A 22,081-nucleotide genomic window follows, 5' to 3' on the forward strand; every position below is an offset into this window, starting at 1 on the left:
TGGACACGACTGAGCGACTTCACTTTCACTTTTCACTTTCACGTATTGGAGAAGGAAATGGCAACCCACTCCAGTGTTCTTGCCTGGTGGGCTGCGTAGTCCAGTCGATGGGGTCACATAAAGTCGGACACGACTGAAGCGACTTAGCAGCAGCAGCATTCCGTTGTATTTGTACCACATCTTCTTTATTCATTTATCTGTTGATGGACATTCAGGTTGTTTCCAAGTCTTGACTGTTGTGAATAGTGCTGCTCTGAACATAGGGACATATTTTTAATTATAGTTTAGACACATCCCATTCTTTTAAGAAAACTTCTCAACCACTGCTAATGAGAATTCTGCTTAGATTTCACTGGGCAGAAGTTAATCATGTGTGCCCAGCTAAAAAATGGGGGATTCTAAGTAAGCATGAATATTGGGAGTGACTAGTGGGCTCTGGGATAGTCCTGCAGTGTTTGTACACGCTGTGCCCCATCACCAAGGTGAGTAACATGAGTGGGAAGGGTCCAGAGTGTCTGATATGATCATTCTGATAGGCCTAGAGATCACGTTTTTACCGCTTTAGCCTCGTTTTAATTACAGAGGAGCTTGTGGCTCGGTTTGGCCCAAGGCTTGTGTTTTAGATAAAGTCTTACTGTAACAGAGTCCCACTCATTTATTTACATATTGACTGCTTCATTTTGCAGAGCTGAGTGGTTACAATAGAGTTCAGATGGCTCTCAGAGCCTAAAAATTTTCTATCTGACCCTTTATAGAAAATAATTGCAGAGCTCTGGTCTGTTATCTCACCCACTCCTGACCCTCACCTCGTCCCTTACACTCCTCCATTTCTGAGCTTTATTCCATCCCTCAATTCAGTTCACTCACTCAGTCGTGTCCGACTCTTTGCAACCCCATGAACTGCAGCACGCCAGGCCTCCCTGTCCAACACCAACTCCCGAAGTTTACCCAAACATGTCCATTGAGTTGGTGATGCCATTCAACCATCTCATCCTCTGTCATCCCCTTCTTCTCCTGACTTCAGTCTTTCCCAGCATCAAGGTCTTTTCAAATGAGTTACCTCTTCACATCAGGTGGCTAAAAGACTGGAGTTTCAGCTTCAGCATCAGTCCTTCCAATGAACACCCAGGACTGATCTCCCTTAGGATGGACCAGTCCAAAAGACTTGCAGTCCAAGGGACTCTCAAGAGTCTTCTCCAACACCACAGTTCAAAAGCATCAGTTCTTCGGCCCTCAGCTTTCTTTACAGTCCAACTCTCATATCCATACATGACTACTGGAAAAACCATAGCCTTGACTAGACGGACCTTTGTTGACAAAGTAATGTCTCTGCTTTTGAATATGCTATCTAGATTGGTCCTAACTTACCTTCCAAGGAGTAAGCGTCTTTTAATTCCATGGGTGCAATCACCATATGCAGTGATTTTGGAGCCCGCCAAAATAAAGTCAGCCACTGTTTCCCCATCTATTTGCCATGAAGTGATGGAGCTGGATGCTATGATCTTAGTTTTCTGAATGTTGAGCTTTAAGCCAACTTTTTCACTCTCCTCTTGCACTTTCATCGAGGCTCTTTAGTTCTTCTTTCTGCCATAAGGGTGGTGTCATCTGCATATCTGAGGTTGATATTTCTCCTGGCAATCTTGATTCCAGCTTGTGCTTCTTCCAGTCCAGCATTTCTCATGATGTACTCTGCATATAAGTTAAATAAGCAGAGTGACAATGTACAGCCTTGACGTACTCCTTTTTCTATTTGGAACCAGTCTGTTGTTCCATGTCCAATTCTAACTGTTGCTTCCTGACCTGCATATAGGTTTCTCAAGAGGCAGGTCAGGTGGTCTGGTATTCCCATCTCTTTCAGAGTTTTCCACAGTTTATTGTGATCCACACAGTCAAAGGCTTTGGCATAGTCAATAAAGCAGAAATAGATGGTTTTCTGGAACTCTCTTGCTTTTTCCATGATCCAGCAGATGTTGGCAAGTTGATCTCTGGTTCCTCTGCCTTTTCTAAAACCAGCTTGAACATCAGGAAGTTCACGGTTCAAGTATTGCTGAAGCCTGGCTTGGAAAATTTTGAGCATTACTTTGCTAGTGTGTGAGAGGAGTGCAATTGTGCAGTAGTTTGAGCATTCTTTGGCATTGCTTTTCTTTGGGACTGAAATGAAAACTGACCTTTCCCAGTCCTGTGGCCACTGCTGAGTTTTCCAAATTTGCTGGTATATTGAGTGTAGCACTTTCACAGCATCATCTTTTAGGATTTGAAATAGCTCAACTGGAATTCCTTCACCTCCACTAGCTTTGTTCTTAGTGATGCTTTCTAAGGCCCACTTGACTTCACATTCCAGGGTGTCTGGCTCTAGGTGAGTGATCACACATTGTGATTATCTGGCTCATGAAGATCTTTTTTGTACAGTTCTTTTGTGTATTCTTGCCACGTCTTCTTAATATCTTCTGCTTCTGTTAGGTCCATACCATTTCTGTCCTTTATTGAGCCCATCTTTGCATGAAATGTTCCCTTGGTATCTCTAATTTTCTTGAAGAGATCTCTAGTCTCTCACATTCTATTGTTTTCCTCTATTTCTTTGCATTGATTGCTGAGGAAGGCTTTCTTGTCTCTCATTGGTATTCTTTGGAACTCTGCATTCAAATGAGTATATCTTTCCTTTTCTCCATTCCATCCCTCAGACTCATCTAAATGAAGGGGTGGAGGATTGAGAAGATCAGGGCCGTTTGTTATAGAGATTCCTTGGTAGTAAACAAAAAATTCTGCATTTTGGCCAAATCATAATATCTGGCTAATACAGCACTTTTGAAGAGCAATTTCAGTGTGCAGCTGGCCCTTGTCCAGGAGCCATCCATCATCCCAAGGTGCTCTTTTTTTGCCCCCTCTCAAAGCTTGGCCTGCTGCAAGCAGCACTGGCATTAAAGAGGAATGGGAGAGTGTGGCTGCCAAGGCCTGCCTTGTTCGACTGTTTCACCCTTGCCATTGAACTTCCCACACAGAACCACACCACAGGAGCTGTCTCCCTTGACTAGCCTTTTTGGTGGCAAGGCAGGTGTAGCATGTGCGTTTCCAGATGGAAAGGCTCTTGGCATTTTGGGTGGGACAGTCCACGTGGGGACTGTCCTGCCTTTTGCAGGACCCCTAACCTCTGGCCCCACTTGCGAGATGATGGAACATCCTCTCCCCTAGCCTCATAACCACTAAATGCAGCTCCATATGCTTCCAAATCCCATAGCCCCTTGTGAACAGTGAGAGCCACATTGACACAGAGGCCCTTGGCAAATGCAGGATATCAGAGGGGGCTGGCCACATGTGTCCTTCAGGTGCCCCTCGTAGCCCTTGTGTTGAATCAGAGCTGTGCTGTAGCCTTGTCAATGGGCTGATTCTGGTGGGTCTCTTAGCCCCCATGAAGACCAGGTACTATAGGGGCCATTTGACTGGCTACTATGGCCATTCTCCCTGGGGGCATTTATAGCTGGAAAAACTCCAGGACCTATAAGCTTCAGAACCTTGTGGAATTAATGTTCTTTCACAGTGAGAAGCTGCTCTGACTCTTAAATTTCTTTACTGTTTTTTTCAGACTCAGTGTGAACCAGATCACTGACAGTGGGGTGAAGGTGCTATATGAAGAGCTGACCAAATACAAAATTCTGACATTTTTAGGGTATGTATTTCTCAAGAACACTGGGACAGCTATGTAGTAAGAATAGAGAGTAGCAGGAAATTGCCCTTCTTATGGATCACTGGATGGTTGAGACTGATGGCCCCGGACACCAGCAAAAGCACTGGACTGGGAGCCAGGAATCCTGGGTTCTGCTTTTGGCTCAGCCAGCAGCTCACTCTTTGAGAAAGTCAGGAAATCTCACTGAACCCAGCCCTCTCATCCCCCTTGTATAATTGGGATCCTAATATAGGGATATAATTTCACAGGTGGTGATTGAGAGATGTAATGGCTGCATACCTGGGGATATGTTTTATGAACGTGAGAATACTGTTTATGTGGTAGATTTCACTACTGTGGGTCCGTGATCTGTTGTCCAGAACCCTTGGAGCATGACACGAATCAGAAATCAGTGTCCCTACTGCCAGCAGTGTCATGACCCCATTTTCAGACACTTTAATATTTCTGCAGCAAAATGTAGAAACAGTCAAACCAGCTGAGATAAAGACCATGAACAGCACCACATTGGTTGTCAGAATAGTTATGAAGAAGTTTGGGTTTGGGGAGCCTTTGGGATCTTGGAGTTTGAGATGAGGGGCTGTGGGCCAGCCTGGCCCGCCCCATGGCGGCTGTGCACTCTGTGAGCTGGAGTCAGCCTGTCAGCTTCTTGGGGCCTCAGTTTTGTCAGCCATCAGACGAGGACACTGAAGCACTCAATCCCAGGATGCCTTTTGGCTCTGGAGTTCCGGTGACCATGGAAACCTGTCTGCTTACCACTTTCAACCCTATTGTTGAATTGGTATCAAGTGGTACACTGACTAAAAGGAAGACACTGAGGTGGTTCTAATGGTTGGAAAATGTTACCCCTCAAGATTATCCCTTAATCTCAAAGTGCCCCCCTGCCTACCATTTATTGAGCACTTACATGCAAGAGCTTGGAATGATCTCGTATGATCCTCATAACAATCCTGTGAGGAGCTGTAAATCTTACCCCTTGTTACAGATGGAGAAACTAAGGCACAGAGAGGCTGGGTACATTGTCCCAGGTCATAAAACTGGGGAAAGTGTCAGTCTTGGCCTTGACCCCAGCCTATGAGACCCCTGAGCCCCAAACTCTGGTCTCCACATGCCCTTCCTTTCTCCTTTTGACCCAGACTCTGGACATCAGCAGACAGCACTTTAAAAAAATGGGGTCATAAATTCTCATGGCCGTGCTTTCTCTCGAAGCTTATACAACAACCAAATCACCGATGTCGGAGCCGGGTACATCGCCAGAATCCTGGATGAGTGCAAAGGCCTCACACACCTGAAGTAAGTGGGGTGGGTACAACGGGGTCTTCAGCAGCTTCTCTTGGTCACCTGTTGTTATTCAAGCAAAGAATAAATGTCCCCCTAGAGCTGCCTTCTGCTTGCCCCAGGGACATCTGTGTGGTGAACTGTGGGTGAGGCTCAGTTTGGAAGGGTGTGGGGAGATCCTGAGGGGAAAGCCCTACTGTGTTGTGGGGGGAGCGTGGCATTTTGATTTCATTAACTCCTGACAGGAGAAAGGTCACAACAGTCACCCTTTCTGGAGGTCTTTTTCCCCTGAGGAAGTTCTCATTATCTTAGTCCATCTTGCTTTTGTAACAAAATAACATTCCCAGGTGGCACTAGTGGTAAAGAACCCGCCTGCCAATGCAGGAGACAAGAGAGATGCAGGTTTGATCCCTGGGTTGGAAAGATCCTGTGCAGGAAGGCATGGCAGCCCCCTCCAGTATTCTTGCCTGGAGAATCTCATGGACAGGGGAACCTGGTGGGCTACAGACCACAGGGTGTCAAAGAGGCAGACACAATTGAGGCAACTTAGCATGCATGCATAAACACTGGGGATTTCTTTCTCGCAGTTCTGGGGGCTGGAGAGCCTAAGATTAATGTGCCAGAAGGTTAGGTGCCTGGTGAGGGCCCGATTCCTGGTTCTCAGATAGTGCCTTCTTGCTGTGTCCTCACGTGGTGGTGGAAGAGGGGGAGAGGGAGCATTCTTGGACTTCACTTGTAAGTCACTAATCCCATTTGTGAGGGCTGTGATGCATGGCCTTATCACTTCCCAAAGGCCCATTTCCTAGCATCCTAATATCTAGGGGTTAGGATTTCAACATATAGACTCTGGTGGGGTGAGGGAGACGAACGTTCAGGCCACAGCCATCTAATTGCAGGCAACAGTTTGAACCTTGGCTCTGTCATAGGAAATGTCCTGCTAAAGATGTCAGAGCACCAGGCTTGAAGGAGCCCCTGGTGCAGCTCTGGTGATGGGACCCTACCCCTTGACCATTTGCAGTTGAAGTGGGAACCATCTAGTCTGCTGATGGAACGGAGTGATGCTCAGAGGTCATTTAAAGAATCTGAGGGAGAACTCGGATCCCTTAGTTTCTGCAGAGATTGTGTCTCCTGGAAAGGAATGCTGACTTACTTTCCTCAAAGCTTCAGGCCCCTTCCTGAGGGGAAGCCCAGGGAAGGCTGCTGTGGGTCCCAGGAGAAAGACCATCCATCCTAAGAGGGCCCCAGGGGCCTCCGTGCCAAGGATGAGGGTGGCTGATGCTGGAGTGCCCTCACAGCTGGAGCTGATGTGTGCATGACTCTCTGCAGATTGGGAAAAAACAAAATAACAAGTGAAGGAGGAAAGAGTCTCGCTCTGGCTGTGAAGAACAGCAAATCCATCTTTGAAGTCGGGTGAGTAGAGGTGAATGCACGTGGGTGTTTGTATACGACCTGCTCTGTATACAGTAGTGCTTGCTAGCCTGTAATTTTCCTTTTTTGTGTGATATTTTTGTCCGGTTTTGCTATCAAGGTGATGGTGGCTTCACAGAATGAGTTTGGGAGTTTTCCTTCTTCTATAATATTTTGGAACAGTTTCAGAAGGATAGGTGTTTACTGTTCTCTAAATGTTTGGTATAATTTGCCTATGAAGCTATCAGGTCCTGGCCTTTTGCTTGCTCAGAGTTTTTCAGTGCTTGTAATTGGTCTGTTCATATTTTCCATTTCTTCCTGGTTTAGTCTTGGGAGCTTGTACCTTTCTAACAATTTGTCCATTTCTTCTAGATTGTCCATTTTATTGGCATGTAGTTGCTCGTAGTAGTCTCTTATGATCCTTTGTATTTCTGTAGTGTTCATTGTATCTTCTTTTTCATTTCTAATTTTATTGATTTCAGCCCTCTCCCTTTATTTCTTGATGACTCTGGCTAAAGGTTTATCAATTTTGTTTATCTTTTCAAAGAACTACCTTTTAGTTTCATTGACCTTTGCTATTTTATCTGTTTAATTTATTTCTGCTCTGATCTTTGTGATTTTTTTCCTGTCTACTAACTTTGGGCTTTGTTTGTTCTTTCTCTGGTGGCTTTAGGTGTAAGTTTAGGTTGTTTATTTGAGACTTTTCTAATTTCCTGAGGTAAGATTATGTTGCTATAAACTTCCTTCTTAGAACGACTTTTGCTGCATTCCGTAGGTTTTTGATTGTTGTGCTTTTTGTTTTCATTTGTCTGTGGGTATTTTTTAAATGTCCTCTTTGATTTCTTCAGTGGTCCATTGTTTTTTTTTAGTAGCATATTGTTTGTTGCTGTTTAGTCTCTAAGTTGTGTCCAGCTCTTTTGCTTCCCCGTGGACTGTAGCCCACCAGGCTTCTCTGGCTATGGGATTTTACAGGCAAGAACACTGGAGTGGGTTGCCATGTACTTCTCCAGGGGATCTTCCCAACCCAGGGATCAAACCCATGTCTCTTGCATTGGCAGGCAGATTCTTAATCACTGAGCCACCTGGAAAGCCCAGCATATTGTTTAGCCTCCACATTTTGTGTTTTTTTACAGCTATTTTCTTTAGGTGATTTCTAATCTCATAGCATTGTGGTTGGAAAAGATGCTTGACACGATTTCAGTTTCCTTAAATTTACTGAGGCTTGCATTATGGCCCAGCATGTGATCAATCCTGGAGAATGTTCCATGTGCACTTGAGAAGAATGTGTATCCTGCTGCTTCTGGATGGAATGCTCTATAAATTAAGTCCATCTGGTCTAATATGTCACTTAAGGCCTATGTTTCCTTATTTTCTTTCTGGATGATCTGTCCATTGATGTAAATGGGGTATTGGTAAAGAATCCGCCTGCAATGCAGGAGACCCTGGTTCGATTCCTGGGTCGGGAAGATCCCCTGGAGAAGGGAAAGGCTACCCACTCCAGTATTCTGGCCTAGAGAATTCCATGGACAGTCCATGGAGTCACAAAGAGTTGGACACGACTGAGCCACTTTCACCATTATTGTGGTACTGTTGGCTTCTCCTTTTCTGGCTGGTAGTATTTCCCTTATATATTATGGTGCTCCTATATTTTATTTTGGGCACATACATATTTACCGTTGTTATATTTGCAGTGTCCTTCTTTGTTTCTTGTAACAGTTTTTAAAGTCTGTTTTGTCTGATAGGAGTATTGCTACTCCAGCTGTCTTTTGATGTGTATTTGCATGGAATACCTTTTTGCATCCCCTCACTTGCAGTCTGTATGTGTCCTCGATCTAAAATCGGTCCACTGTAGACTCTGTGTGTGTGTGTGTATGTATGTATGTGTGTCTTGTACCCCCTTTAGCCAGTCTGTGTCTTTTGGTTGGGGCATTTAATCCATTCACATTTAAGGTAATTATCAATATATATTTTTTAATTGCCATTTTGTTAATTGTTTTGAATTTGTCTTTGTGGGTCTTTTTTCTTCCCCTTTTGTTCTCTTGTGACTTGATGACTAAGTGTAGTGTTGTGTTTGGATTCCTCTTTCTTTTTTGTGTATGTATCAATTGTAGATTTTCAGTTTGGCATTACCATGAGCTTTTGATACAGCAGTCTGTATATAAGCAAGATTGTTTTAAGTTTCTGATCTCTTAATTTCAAATGCATTTCCAGTATTCTGCATTTATATTCTCCTCATGGTTGCTGGCTTTGAGGTCATATTTGTGTGTGGATGATATCCTACCTCTATGTATGTTTGATTATACTGGTAAGCTTTTCTAGTGTGGCCTTTTTTTTTTTTTCCCACCTAGAGAAGTTCCTTTAGCATTTGTCGTAGAGCTGCTTTAGTGATGATGAATTCTCTTAGCTTCTGCTTGTCTGTAAAGCTTTTGATTTCTCCATCCAGTCTGAACGAGAGCCTTGCTGGGTAGAGCATTCTCAGTTGTAGGTTCTTCCCACTCATCACCTTAAATATATCACTCCAATCCCTTCTGGCCTGCAGAGAATCTCTGGGTGACTATTTCCTTCCCTGTATTAGGGAAATTTTCAGCTATTATCTCTTCACATGTGTTCTCAGGTCCTTTCTCTGTCTCTCCTCCTTCTGGGACCCCACAGTGCAGATGTTGTTGCATTGTATGTTATCCCAGAGGTCTCTTGGACTGTCCTCATTTCTTTTCATCCTTTTCTCTTTATTCTGTTCTGTGGCAGTCTTCATTTTGTCTAACTTTCTGCGACTGCAGTTTCTGTCCCATAGGCTGCAGGGCTACAGTTCCTTTTTCTTCTGCTGTCTGCCCCCTCATGGATGAAGCTGTCTGAGAGGCTTGTGCAGGCTTCCTGGAGGGTGAGACTAGTTCCCACCCACTGGTGGGTAGAGCTGGGTCTTGTCCCTGTGGCAGGCAGAGCTGTGTCAGGGGGTGTGTTTAGTGGGCAGCTGTATGGTCAGGAAGACTTTAGACAGCCTGTCTGCTAATTGTGGGGCTGTGTTCCCACCTTGTTGGTTGGTGGACCCAGGGTGATCCAGCACTAGAGCCTACAGGCTATTGTGTGGGGCCAGATTTTGGTGAAAAAATGGTGGCCTCCAGGAAGGCTTATGCCAATGAGTACTCCCAAGAACTACCACCATCAGTGTCTTTGTCCCCACAATAAGCCACAGCCACCCTGCCTTTGCAGGAGACTCTCCAATATGAGCAGGTAGGTCTGGCCTAGGCTCTTATGAGGTCACTGCTTTTCCCCTGGGTTGGTGCCTGTGCCCTCCAAGAGTGGAGTTTCTGTTTCCCCCAGTTCTGTGGAATTCTTGTGATCAAACCCCACTGGCTTTCAAAGGCAGATTCTCTGGGACCTCCTCCTCCCATTGCTAGACCCCCGGGCTGGGGAGCCTGATATGGGGCTCAGAACTTTCACTTTCGTGGGAGAACTGTGATAAAAGTTTCCAGTTTGTGGGTCACTCACCTGGGAGGTATGGAGTTTGATTTTATCATGATTATGCCCCTCATACTGCCTTGTTGTGGCTTCTTTGAATGTAGGATATCTTTTTTGGTAGGTTCCACCATTTTTTGCTGATAGTTGTTCAGCACTTAGTTGTGATGTTGGTGTTCTCGTAAGAAGACGTGAGTTCACATCCTTCTAATCCACCATCTTGTCTCTGCCTCCCCTCTCTGGAGGCTTTTTTAATTCAATTTTTCATTGAAAGTACATGTAACATAAAATTTACCATCTTAACTACTTTAAGCATACAGTCTGATATACTTAAAATTAAGTATATTCATATAGTCATGCAACCATCATCATTATCCATTTCCAGAGCTCTCTTTATCTTGTAAAACAGAAACCCTATACCTATGAAACAGTAATTCCCCATTCTCCCCTCCCCTCAGCCCTTGGCAACCACCTTTCTACTCTCTGTCCCTGTGCATTCAGCTACTGTAGGCAGTCATATAAGTGGAATCATACAGTATTTGTCCTTTTGTGACTGGCTTCTTTTACTTAGCATTAGGTTCTCAAGGTTTATCCATGTTGTAGCATGTATCAGACTTTACTTCTTTTTCAAGTCTGTTTAATACTCCATTCTATGCACATACCACATTTTGTTTATCCATTAATGTCAGTGGACACTTGGGTTGTTTCTACCTTTTAGTTCTTTTGAATAATGCTGCTATTGACACGGGTGTACCTATATCTCTTTAAAGCCCTGATTTCAATTCTTCTGGGTATATACCCAGAAGTGGAACTGCTAGACCACATGGCAAGTCTATCTTTACTTTTCTGAGGAACCGCCATATTGCTTTCTACAGCACCTGTAGCATTTTACATTCCTACTAACAGTGCAAAAGGGTTCCAATTTCTCCACATCCTCACCAACACTTGTTATTTCCTGGTGTTTTGATAGTAACCATTCATATGGGTGTGAGGTGATACCTCATTGTGGTTTTAACTCAGGAAACTATTTAAAGCTTTTCATAGTTACAATTTCCCCCTGATTTTAAAAGAAACGTAGATAATTTTATTTGTAAACTATGGAAAATATGAGAAGTATAATAGAGATCTTCTTCTCAAAAACAATTGTTATCTGTCCTAGATGTCGGGTAAGCTTTCTTGAGCTCTTTCATGCAATGGGTACCCTCTCTACACTGGTTAATATTGTCGACGTCAAACTATCTGTACAGGATTTTACTCTGCCTTTCTTCACTGACTCTCATGTCATGAGTAGTTTTCCACTTTATTAAAAGTTTGATCCTTTGCAGTTATATTCACACACTTTTTATGCAAAATGCTGAAAACTCTCATTCTGGGGTTTTACAAGCCGTACTGCCAGAGACATCAGGCCACTTGCCTGGTGAGAGCATGCGGCTGAGGCAGCTTTGGTTGTGTTGTGGTGGGCCCAGCAGACTTGCTTTCTGTAGACAGTGACCCTCAGCCTTTTAGAAATAGCTGACTCATAGGCTCAGCACTGTCCTGGGTGCTTTGCATATATTAACTCACTTCATCCTCACAACTCTATAAGGAAATGCTCTTATTCCTGCTTTCAGACAAGGAGACTAAGACCTAAGCGTTTATACACCACCCGTGCATGCATAGGTTGGCGGGGGTGGGGTGGGGTGCGGGGGGCAGGGCCAGGTTGGGAACCCAATGTCTTACCATACAGACCCTTGATTTAGCCAGATTCTCTTAAGGTTTTCTGCTGTGGGGAAGGGAATACAGTTTGTCATTGCAACTCCCCACCCAAACTACAACAATCTGAACAGCATGGTTTGGTCATGTCCTCTTTACATACCAGGAAAATTGCTGATTAAGTTTCTCAGTGTGTTTCTTGATATTTGCTTTATGCAAGACTGACTATGCTTTCAAGAACACATGTCACCCCTGTTCAGGGTCAAATGGATATTGGGACCTGGCACCCCCCCAGGCCTTCCTTTCAAGCTCTTGTCAACCTGTATATCCTGTGGGTGACATTTCAGGGACGCTTGTGAGCTTAGGCTCTGACTGACAGCTCTCCAAAAACTCAGGGGACAGACTTGGTTTCTAATTGTGTCTGACTTATGTTCCCAAGGCTTCTACTGGTTTTGTTCCTCCAGAGCAGCTCACTAAGGGGCTGGTGGAGGGATTCATCTCCAGGCCACAGCTCCAGAGATGGAGCAGAGACATCTGCCTGTTGAGATTACACGCCATCTCCTGTGGCCACGAGCAGAAAATAAGGGGGTGAGCATGAGGTAACTTTTACTGTCTTGCCTCTGCCCTCAGGATGTGGGGCAATCAAATCGGTGATGAAGGAGCAAAGGCCTTCGCAGAGGCTCTGAGGAACCACCCCAGCTTGACCAACCTGAGGTAACTGCTGCTTTCTGAGACCCAGTGTCTTCAGGCCCAACCTGCTCACTCGGCACACCTCTTGTTTCACCAGGGGAGGAACCAAGGGGAAGAGGTGGCTGGCATTCCTAACAGGGAAGGTATTTGTGTGTGTGGTTTTACCTTGTCTTTTTAAGAACATTTTTATTGACATAGAAGATAGGCATACAGTAAAGGACATCCTGGTGAAGTTTTCAGCTCCGTAATGTGACGTGTGCCCACACCCATCGTATCAGACATGGGACGCTGCCAGCTCCTTGGCAGTCTGCATGTGCCCCTTGAGGGTTGGGGAGGAATTCTTCAGTCCAAATAAAACTGAAAGGGACACTGGGCAGCTTATTTCTGCCCCTTCTTCATTCTCAGGATGGTGCTGGGACAGGAGGGGACCTTTCATCTCTGTAAACAGACTTGGTCCTTCCCAGCCCTCCTTTAAACCTCCGGCTGAATCCCTGAGACCTGGCTGTCTCTTGATTGCCTGTGTTCTTGCTGTCACTTACAGAGAGTCTCCTGTGGTAGGGGCAGTAGCAGAGTTCCTTCCCTGTGAGAACAGAGATTTCCCTAGGCCTCACTGATGTGTGCCTGTAAGGTCTCAGCATCCGAAGCAGAGCTGGCGCCAAGCCTCTTCAGCCTGCTGTGGGCACTGTGGCCAGATATGGCCCATGTTTCATTTCCCTTCTGGCCTGTTCTCATGGTCTGAACCTGGGCTCTGAAGCAACAAACTCGAGCGGCTGCTGGCACAGCTGAGCACTTCTGCTTCTTGCTTTGAGTCAGCCCAGGCAGGGGCCACCTCCTGGCAAGTCTTCCCAGCTGCTTTAGTTGCTGAGTGTGTTAGCCTCTCAGTTGCGTCCGACTCTTTGTGACCCCATGGACTGTAGCCTGCCAGGCTCCTCTGTCCATGGAATTCTCCAGGCAAGAAAATTGGAGTGGGTTGCCATACCTTCCTCCAGGGGATCTTCCCCACCTAGGTATTGAACCTGGTTCTCCCACATTTCAGGCAAATTCTTTACCATTAAGCTACCAGGCCAAAGACAAATGTAGACATGTTTTTAATAACCTTCTCCAAATGTTTTTCCTTCCTAGTCTTGCATTCAACGGCATCTCTACAGAAGGAGGAAAGAGCCTCGCGTGGGCCCTGCAGCAGAATGCATCTCTGAGAATATTCTGGTAATAACCAGAGTCATTTGGAAAGGTTGGGTATTGGGGATTTTTCCAAAGACTGTGCACAGCCTAGAATCTTAACTGAAAGGCTGCCTCTGAATTGAGAAGGCTCTGTGCTGCGCTTAGTCACTCAGTCATGTCCAACTCTTTGCGACCCCATGGGCTGTAGTCCACCAGGCTCCTCTGTCTATGGGATTTTCCAGGCAAGAATACTGGAGTGGGTTGCCATGCCCTCCCCCAGGGTATCTTCCCAACCCAGGATCAAACCCACATTGCAGGCAGATTCTTTACCATCTGAGTCACCAGGGAAGCCTGAAAATTGAAAAGGCCCTAGGCCTTTCCTCAAAGGAAGGTCTATAATTTAATTTCCTCCTGGAGAAGATGATAGTCATTCCCAGAAGCACAGACAAGAACAGGATGGGTGGAGAGGGCCCTCGGAGCCTGAGTCTGAGACCTTAGCTTTCTGGGCCACTGCGGGCCTCAGGTAAATCAGAAGGCTAGCCATTCGAACTGTCAGGATATCTCTGGAACACCCCCAGATATGCCTTGAAGGGTCCAACTTTCGCATTCTTGTTTCAATGTTCTCCCTTCCTCCTCTTACACTGCCTTTCTCCCATGCAGCCTCCTGCTTCCCAGCTAGTCACATCAGGAGTTGACCTTCATGCTCCGGCTCACCTGTCCTCACTCCTCTCTGCATTCCAGGGCCACTAATTAATGAATGTTACCTTCTGAAAGTGCTCCTTTTTTTTTTTGGTTCTTTTTTTTTTTTTGGCCATTTACCATATTTTTATTTTACTGTATTTTACTTACTTGCCTGTATCATAAATTGCTTCCAGGTGAAGAAGTTATATTACATGTCTCCATATCCTCCTCATGAGATATTGGCTAAATCAGTTAATGTAAATGTCATCATTATGAGAATTCTGACACTAGACCTGCTGCCCAGTAAGCTCATTTCCCTTTTCTCTTCAAAAAATCTCTTAAAAGATTTTGGAAAGTAAAAAAACATACTTTTTGAGAAAAAAAAATATGACACTGAAGTCTGGAAAGTAGGAAGTGAAAGTACCTCCCCTTTCATGTTTCCTAAATATAATCTATTTCTAGCATTTGAATGTATATTCAAATAAATATCCCTTTTCTTACAAAATAGAATTTAGCAAGTGGCTTAAAAAACATCTCAGCCATATATTGTACATATTTTATATGTCAGGGTTTCTCAGTCTCAACACTGTTTTGACATTTCGGTCCAGATATTTCTTTTCTGTTGAGAGGCTGTCCTGTGCATTGTAAGATAGTCAGCAGAATCCCTGGTCTTTGCCCATTAGATACTCTGTAGTGACCCCTAATTGTGACAATCAAAATTGTCTCCAGACATTGGCAAGTGTCTCTGGATGGAAACTCACCCCAGTTGAGACTCACAGCTCTAGGTGGATAATAATGTCAATCCCCAGAATCTCCTGAGTACTGACCATAAATACATCATACTGTCTTTTTCGTACGGTAACTCATTCTCACAACCATGCAAGGAGGGTTGTACCATAACTGTTAACATTTACTGATGGGAAAACTCAGGCCCAGAGAAGTTCAACCACCTGCTGTGGTCACCCTGCTAGTAAGCGATTCCCAGCTGGCCTGTCTCAGTGTCTTCAGTGCTATGCTCTTCAGCCTCTTTCTTCCTCCTACCTCAGTCTCTCTCAAGGCTGCACACTCACAACTTATTTCTCCAGCTGCCTCTATTGACACTGAAATTTGTTCACGTCTTACCTTATGACCAAAAAAGACTGCAATCAATACTGCATCTATAGAAACCTTTGTGTAATGTCTTTGCACACCATAGGTCAATTTCTAGAAGTCTTAATTATTGGTCCAAAGTGAAACACATTTAAAATTTGGACCAGTTCAGTTCAGTCGCTCAGTCATGTCCGATTCTTTGCAACCCCATGAATTGCAACACGCCAGGCCTCCCTGTCCATCACCAACTCCCAGAGTTCACACAAACTCATGTCCATCGAGTCGGTGATGCCATCCAGCCATCTCATCCTCTGTCATCCCCTTCTCCTCCTGCCCCCAATCCCTCCCAGCATCAGAGTCTTTTCCAGTGAGTTAACTCTTCACATGAGGTGGCCAAAGTACTGGAGTTTCAGCTTCAGCATCAGTCCTTCCAAAGACCATCCAGGACTGATCTCCTTCAGAATGGACTGGTTGGATCTCCTTGCAGTCCAAGGGACTCTCGAGAGTCTTCTCTAACACAGCAGTTCAAAAGCATCAATTCTTCGGTGCTCAGCTTTCTTCACAGTCCAACTCTTGCATCCATACATGACCACTGGGAAAACCATAGCCTTGACTAGACGGACCTTTGTTGGCAAAGTAATATCTCTGCTTTTCAATATGCTGTCTAGGTTGGTCATAACTTTTCTTCCAAGGAGTAAGCATCTTTTAATTTCATGGCTGAAATCACCATCTGCAGTGATTTTGGAGCCCAAAAAATAGTGTCTGACACTGTTTCCACTGTTTCCCCATCTACTTCCCATGAAGTGATGGGACCGGATGCCATGATCTTAGTTTTCTCAATGTTGAGCTCTAAGCCAACGTTTTTACTCTCCTCTTTCACTTTCATCAAGAGGCTTTTTAGTTCCTCTTCACTTTCTGCCATAAGGATGGTGTCATCTGCATATTTGAGGTTATTCATATTTCTCCCAGCAATCTTGATTCCAGCTCATGCTTCTTCCAGCCCAGCATTGCTCATGATGTACTCTGCATATAAGTTAAATAAGCACAGTGACAATATACAGCCTTGATGTACTCCTTTTCCTATTTGGAACCAGTCTGTTGTTCCATGTCCAGTTCTAACTGTTGCTTCCTGACCTGCCATACAGGTTTCTCAAGAGGCAGGTCAGGTGGTCTGGTATTCCCATCTCTTTCAGAGTTTTCCACAGTTTATTGTGATCCACACAGTCAAAGGCTTTGGCATAGTCAATAAAGCAGAAATAGATGTTTTTCTGGAACTCTCTTGCTTTTTCGCTGATCCAGCAAATGTTGGCAAGTTGATCTCTGGTTCTTCTGCCTTTTCTAAAACCAGCTTGAACATGTGGAAATTCACGGTTCACGTATTGCTGAAGCCTGGCTTGGAGAATTTTGAGCATTACTTTACTAGCGTGTGAGAGGAGTGTAATTCTGCAGTAGTTTGAGCCTTCTTTGGCATTGTCTTTCTTTGGGATTGGAATGAAAACTGACCTTTTCCAGCCCTGTGGCCACTGCTGAGTTTTCCAAATTTGTTGGCATATTGAGTGCAGCACTTTCACAGCATCATCTTTTAGGATTTGAAATAGCTCAACTGGAATTCTATCACCTCCTCTAGCTTTGTTTGTAGTGATGCTTTCCACTTGACTTCACATTCCAGGGTGTCTGGCTCTAGGTGAGTGATCACACCATCATGATTATCTGAGTTGTGAAGATCTTTTTTGTACAGTTCTTTTGTGTATTCTTGCCACCTCTTCTTAATATCTTCTGCTTCTGTTAGGTCCATACCATTTATGTCCTTTAGCAAGCCCATCTTTGCATGAAATGTTCCCTTGGTATCTCTAATTTTCTTGAAGAAATCTCTAGTCTTTCCTTGGATGCAATCTCAAAATGCAATCTCATGACAGAATGATCTCTGTTCATTTCCAAGGCAAACCATTCAGTATCACAGCAATCCAAGTCTATGCCCCAGCCAGTAACACTGAAGAGGCTGAAGTTGAACAGTTCTATGAAGGACCTCCAAGACCTTTTAGAACTAACACCCAAAGAAGATGTCCTTTTCATTATAGGGGACTGGAATGCAAAAAATATGGATAGACACTACCAAATTGCCCTTCAAGGAATGATTTTTAATTTTTTCTTCTGTTTTGTTCTCCTTCCTTTATTTATTCTTTCATCCACTGGCACAACAGGGTTTAATCCTCTTTACAACCAGGAGCGTCTCGACCTCTGTGCTTTACCCAGGTCACTTTCTGCTTTTATGAACAACTGAGAGACTACTGGAACTTTCGGTCACAGAACTTGGGTCCTTCATAACTGGCAAAGTGATGATCACCTTTTAACATGCATTTGTCAGGCTTTTCTAGGTCTCCATCAGACTGAATTTAGTAACAGACTGTCTGTGGTGTTCAAGGGATCTTAAAGGCTGCAGGAGACCAGAGAAGCAAGCATTGGTCCCTTGCTTTCTGTGGGCCCCTGTCTTCTGTGAAATCCGAGAGCTTAGCAAGGATAGAGGGGAGTATGGGCTCCCCGACAACAGCAGGGCTAAGAAGTAGGAGCTTGGGTGAAGGATTTGCACTAGAAATGAACCTCCATTTATTCTCTTTGGGGCTCAGAGGCTGGGTTTGGAGCCTGGCTGTTTGCTGAGTTCTCAGCAAGGGATGAGCAGCATAAGCTGGAGACGCCTGGGCCAGGAACACAATTAAGAAAGGGTACCAGGTAGGACTGACTGCCCTGAGTCCACTCTTTCTTTTTCTTACAGGCTCACCAAAAATGAACTTGATGATGAAGTGGCAGAGAGCTTTGCAGAGATGTTGAAAGTCAACCAGACATTGAAACATTTATGGTAATTCAGATTTCAACACTGTGCTTTAAAAAAAAAAAAACTTTGACATAAAATTAACATACCATAAATGTTACTCTTTTGAAGCATACAATTCAGTGATTTTTAGCATATTTATAGGTTGTGCAGCCAGTACTACTCTCTAACTCTAGAACATTTAACCGCCTCCCCTATTCCCCCCAAACCTGTATGCATTAAGCAATCACCCCCCATCCTTCTTCTCTCTTGGTTCCTGCATACGTGCTAAGTCCCCTCAGTCGTATCCGACTTTGTGACTCAATGGACCGTGTACCCCAACAGGCTCCTCTGTCCGTGGGATTTAGCATCTACTAATTTTATTTTCAGTCTCTGGATTTGCCTTTTCTGGGCATTTCATAGAGATGCAGTCGTACAATATGGGGCCTTTTGTTTCTGTGTTATTTCAGTAGCATAAGTTTTCAAGCTTCATCCACACTGTGGCATGTATTGGTACTCCATTGCTTTTTATGGCTGAATATTCCGTTCTATGGATAGTCCACGTTTTGTTTGTCCATTCATCAGTTGGTGGACATTTGGATTGTTTCTACTTTATGACTGTTATGAATAATGCTACTGTGAACATTCGTGCATGTTTGTATAACCACGTGTTTTCTTTTGGGTATATACTTAGGAATAGAATTTCAGGGTTATATGGTTATTTTGTTAACTGATAAACTGTTTTCCAAAGTGATTATGCTATTTACGTTCTCACCAGTCATGTATGAGGGTCACCGTTTCTTCACGTCCTCAGCAACACAGGTCTTCTGGGGTCATACTATCCTAGGGGATATGAAGTGCTGTCTCATCGTGGTTTTGACTTGCATTTCCCTGACACTAACAATGTTGGATGTCTTTTCATGTGCATATTGGCCATTTGTATACCTTCTTTGGAGAACTGGCTCCACATTCTTTGTTCGTTTGTAAACTGGGTTGTGCTGTGGTAAGCTGGTTCAGTCGTGTCCGACTCTTTGCTGTAGCCCACCAGGCTCCTCTGTTGATGGGGATTCTCCAGGCAAGAATTCTGGAATGGGTTGCCGAGCCCTCCTCCAGGGGTTCTTCCCCACCCAGGGATCACACTCCTCATCTCTTCTGTCTCCTGCATTGGCAGCTGGGTTCTTTACCCCTAGTGCCGCCTGGAAAGCCCTAAGTTGGGTTATGTGCCTTTTAATTGCTGAGTCGTTAGGATTCTTTAAATATTCCAGGTGTGAGACATTTACTAGATAGATGATTTGCAAATATTTCCTCCCTTTCTGTAGAGTTTTTCAATTTTGCAAATATTTCTTTTCAGTTTCTTCACAGTGACCTTTGAAGCACCAAAGTTTTTAATTTTGATTAAGTCCAATGTATTTTTTCTTTAGTTGCTTGTGCTGTAGGTGTCTTACTAAGAAATCATTGCCTAATCCAAGGTCACAAAGATTTCTTTTAAGTGTCACAGTTTTGCTCTTCCATTTAGGTCCTTGATCCATTTGGAGTTCGTTTCTGTGTATGGTATGAGATTTGGGGTCCAGCTTTACTTTATTGCATCTAGATAATCAGTTGTGCCAGCACCACGTGTTGAAGACTCTTCCCTTTTGAATGGCCCTGACACTTTTGTCAGATCAGTAGACCATAAATGTGTGAGTTTATTTCTGGACTTTCTATTCTGGTTGAACCATATGTTTATCCTTATGCCAGGACCATACTGTCCTGCTTATTGTAACTTTGTAATAAGTTTTTGAAACCAGGAAGTGTGTGTTTCCAACTTTGTTCTTCTTAATATTGTTTTGACTATTCCAGGACCCTTGCATTGCCATGTGAATCTTAGATCATCATGTCAGTTTCTCTCTCTATATATATATATGTATAAACCCAGTGTGTTACTTTTACATCTGAATTTTAGATCATGTCAGTTTATATATATATATACGTGTGTGTGTGTGTGTGTAAACCCAGTGTGTTACTTTTACGTTTTTTTTTTTTTCCCCTTTTCTTTCTGACCCATAGACTTTTTTTTATGCCCTTCCCTAGGTGTCAGGCCAGCCTCCCCAGGGAGAACACAGTTAGGAGAGGGCTAGAGAGTGAGTCTTCATTCACTCTTTGTGTGAGCACAGACCACACTGGCCAGGGTGAAGGTAGCCAGTGGGCCTGAGCACTGCCAGGCTTATTAACCTCTCCTCCTACCCAGCCTCTTGCCAGGTCTAGGCTGCAAGCAGCTTAGCCTACCTCCAGCAAGGCGTAGGTGGTGCCAGTGGTCGCAACCATGGAAGGGATCATTAGGAAATAGCAGAATTTAACTAAATGCAGAACTCTGTACCCACTTCCAGGTTCTATTTTTGCTCCTTTTGCAAAAAGTCCAAGTCACACTGTGGTCATGCTTACCAGAAAGTCACCACCTCTGCCCCAAGACCAGGGCCCCCAGTTTGTGGGAGATGGGGCAACAATCACTGGGTCCTGGCTACAGCATGGCTGCCTGTCCCTGTGTGCTTGGGCAGGAATGGTGACAAGAACTTGCACTGGGCACTGTAATAGAGACTGAGAACTACTTCCTACCCATCCTCCTATTGAAACTGACACACTCAGGGTTGTGGGGTTCTCTTACAGTTACTCTCGTGTTATAGGTCAGGCAACCGAAGAACAGAGAGCTTCTTCAAGGATCTATAGCTGGAAGGTGGGGAGTAGGTGTAATTGTGTATGAGGAGAACTTTTAACCATGCTATACTGCTTCCTTCTAAGGGATTGGCTTAATTTCTGAAATCTCATCGTCATGGTAATACAGGCCTTCATCTTCCTCATGCAGCTGCCTTCTTGGATCAGTGCCCCAAATTTCTAAAGGTCAAGTGTATTTGCAGCCTTTATCTACAAAAAGCCAGAGCAGAGGAGTGAACCTGTGATGATTAAAAAAAAAAAAAAAGTAGACATATCACTGACTTGGGCTGCATTTTTTTCCTGGGTGGGCTAGAAGCACAGCCTCCCAGGGGAGCAATTCAGGAATTGTTCAGGCTTCTCAGCTGTACCTGAAACCTTCGTTTCATTGAGTCACTGTTACCCAACATAATGGGGTATACTCCTAGAGGCCCCAATATGGATGCTTTTCCACTGGGACTCATGACTAGTTCCCCCTCCCTCCCTCCCAGATGTTGGATAGGACATGGCACCATTTTGGAAGTCTTTTCCCCATCAAAGAAGAGAATGCCTAGCTCTTTAAAAATACTTGACTTTAAAAGCTGCCTTGCCTTTCTCCAGCCACCTGGAAGGAGATAGCAGACTGCCTGTTCCCAGATAACGTTCCTTAGAATTTGTTGTTCAGACTGGTAGTCTCGAAACAATGAAAAGTACCAAGCACACATGCATATATATGTTCATGTAGTAAAAGTACCTGCATGTGAATATACAGACCTATTATGCTCATGCTAAAAATATACAGAAAGGTTAAACATTAAAACATTTATTGATGTATAATTTATATATTAATACAATGTTTAATTTCTGCTGTACAGCACAGTAACTCAGTTATATATTTTTAAAAAATTAAGTTTTTACTGAATTTGTTATAATATTGCTTCTCTTGTTTATGTTCTGGGTTTTTGGCCACAAGGCATTTGGATTTTTAGCTCCCCAACCAGGGTTCAAATCTGCATCCCTTTCACTGGAAGGCAAAGTCTTAACTCACTGGACTGCCAGGGAAGCTCCCTGCATGCTGTTTTTCATGTTCTTTTCCATTATGGTTTATCACAGGATTGTGACTATAGTTTCCCGTGTTATATAGTAGGACCTTGCTGTTTATCCATCCTCTATATAATAATTTGCATCTACGAATCCCAAATCCCCGATCCTTCCCTCCCCACGCTTCCTCCTCATTGCCAGCCACAAAGTCTGTTCTCCATATGTGTTTTGTAGTCTGTATTTGTTTTCGCAGTCTATTTTGTAGATAGGTTCATTTGTGTAATATTTTAGATTCCACATATAAGTACTGTCATATGGTATTTGTCCTTCTCTGCTTAGTATGATATTCTTAATGCTGAGCAATAGTTCAGTGTAGATATGTGTGTGTGTGTATACCACATCTTCTGTATCGTCTGATGGCTATTTAGATTGTTTCCATG

At 44.0% G+C, this 22,081-nt stretch overlaps 1 protein-coding gene across 5 annotated transcripts in view; it reads left to right on the top strand.

The window, feature by feature from the left end:
* The window catches only part of NOD1 (nucleotide binding oligomerization domain containing 1), a 92,633-nt gene that overhangs the window by 61,110 nt on the left and 9,442 nt on the right, over positions 1-22,081 (top strand). For 2 of the 5 annotated variants that reach the window (XM_069588060.1, XM_069588062.1), the window contains 6 exons: positions 3,581-3,664; positions 4,889-4,972; positions 6,284-6,367; positions 12,140-12,223; positions 13,322-13,405; positions 17,901-17,984. In XM_069588060.1, coding sequence (XP_069444161.1) covers positions 3,581-3,664; positions 4,889-4,972; positions 6,284-6,367; positions 12,140-12,223; positions 13,322-13,405; positions 17,901-17,984 — 504 coding nt within the window. Of the gene's footprint in view, positions 1-3,580; positions 3,665-4,815; positions 4,973-6,283; positions 6,368-12,139; positions 12,224-13,321; positions 13,406-17,900; positions 17,985-22,081 lie in introns of those variants that run through there. The other 3 variants (XR_011256694.1, XM_069588063.1, XM_069588064.1) reach the window with 3 other exon arrangements.

Source organism: Ovis canadensis, chromosome 4 (assembly GCF_042477335.2).
Source record: "Ovis canadensis isolate MfBH-ARS-UI-01 breed Bighorn chromosome 4, ARS-UI_OviCan_v2, whole genome shotgun sequence".
Classification (NCBI taxonomy): Eukaryota; Metazoa; Chordata; class Mammalia; order Artiodactyla; family Bovidae; genus Ovis; species Ovis canadensis.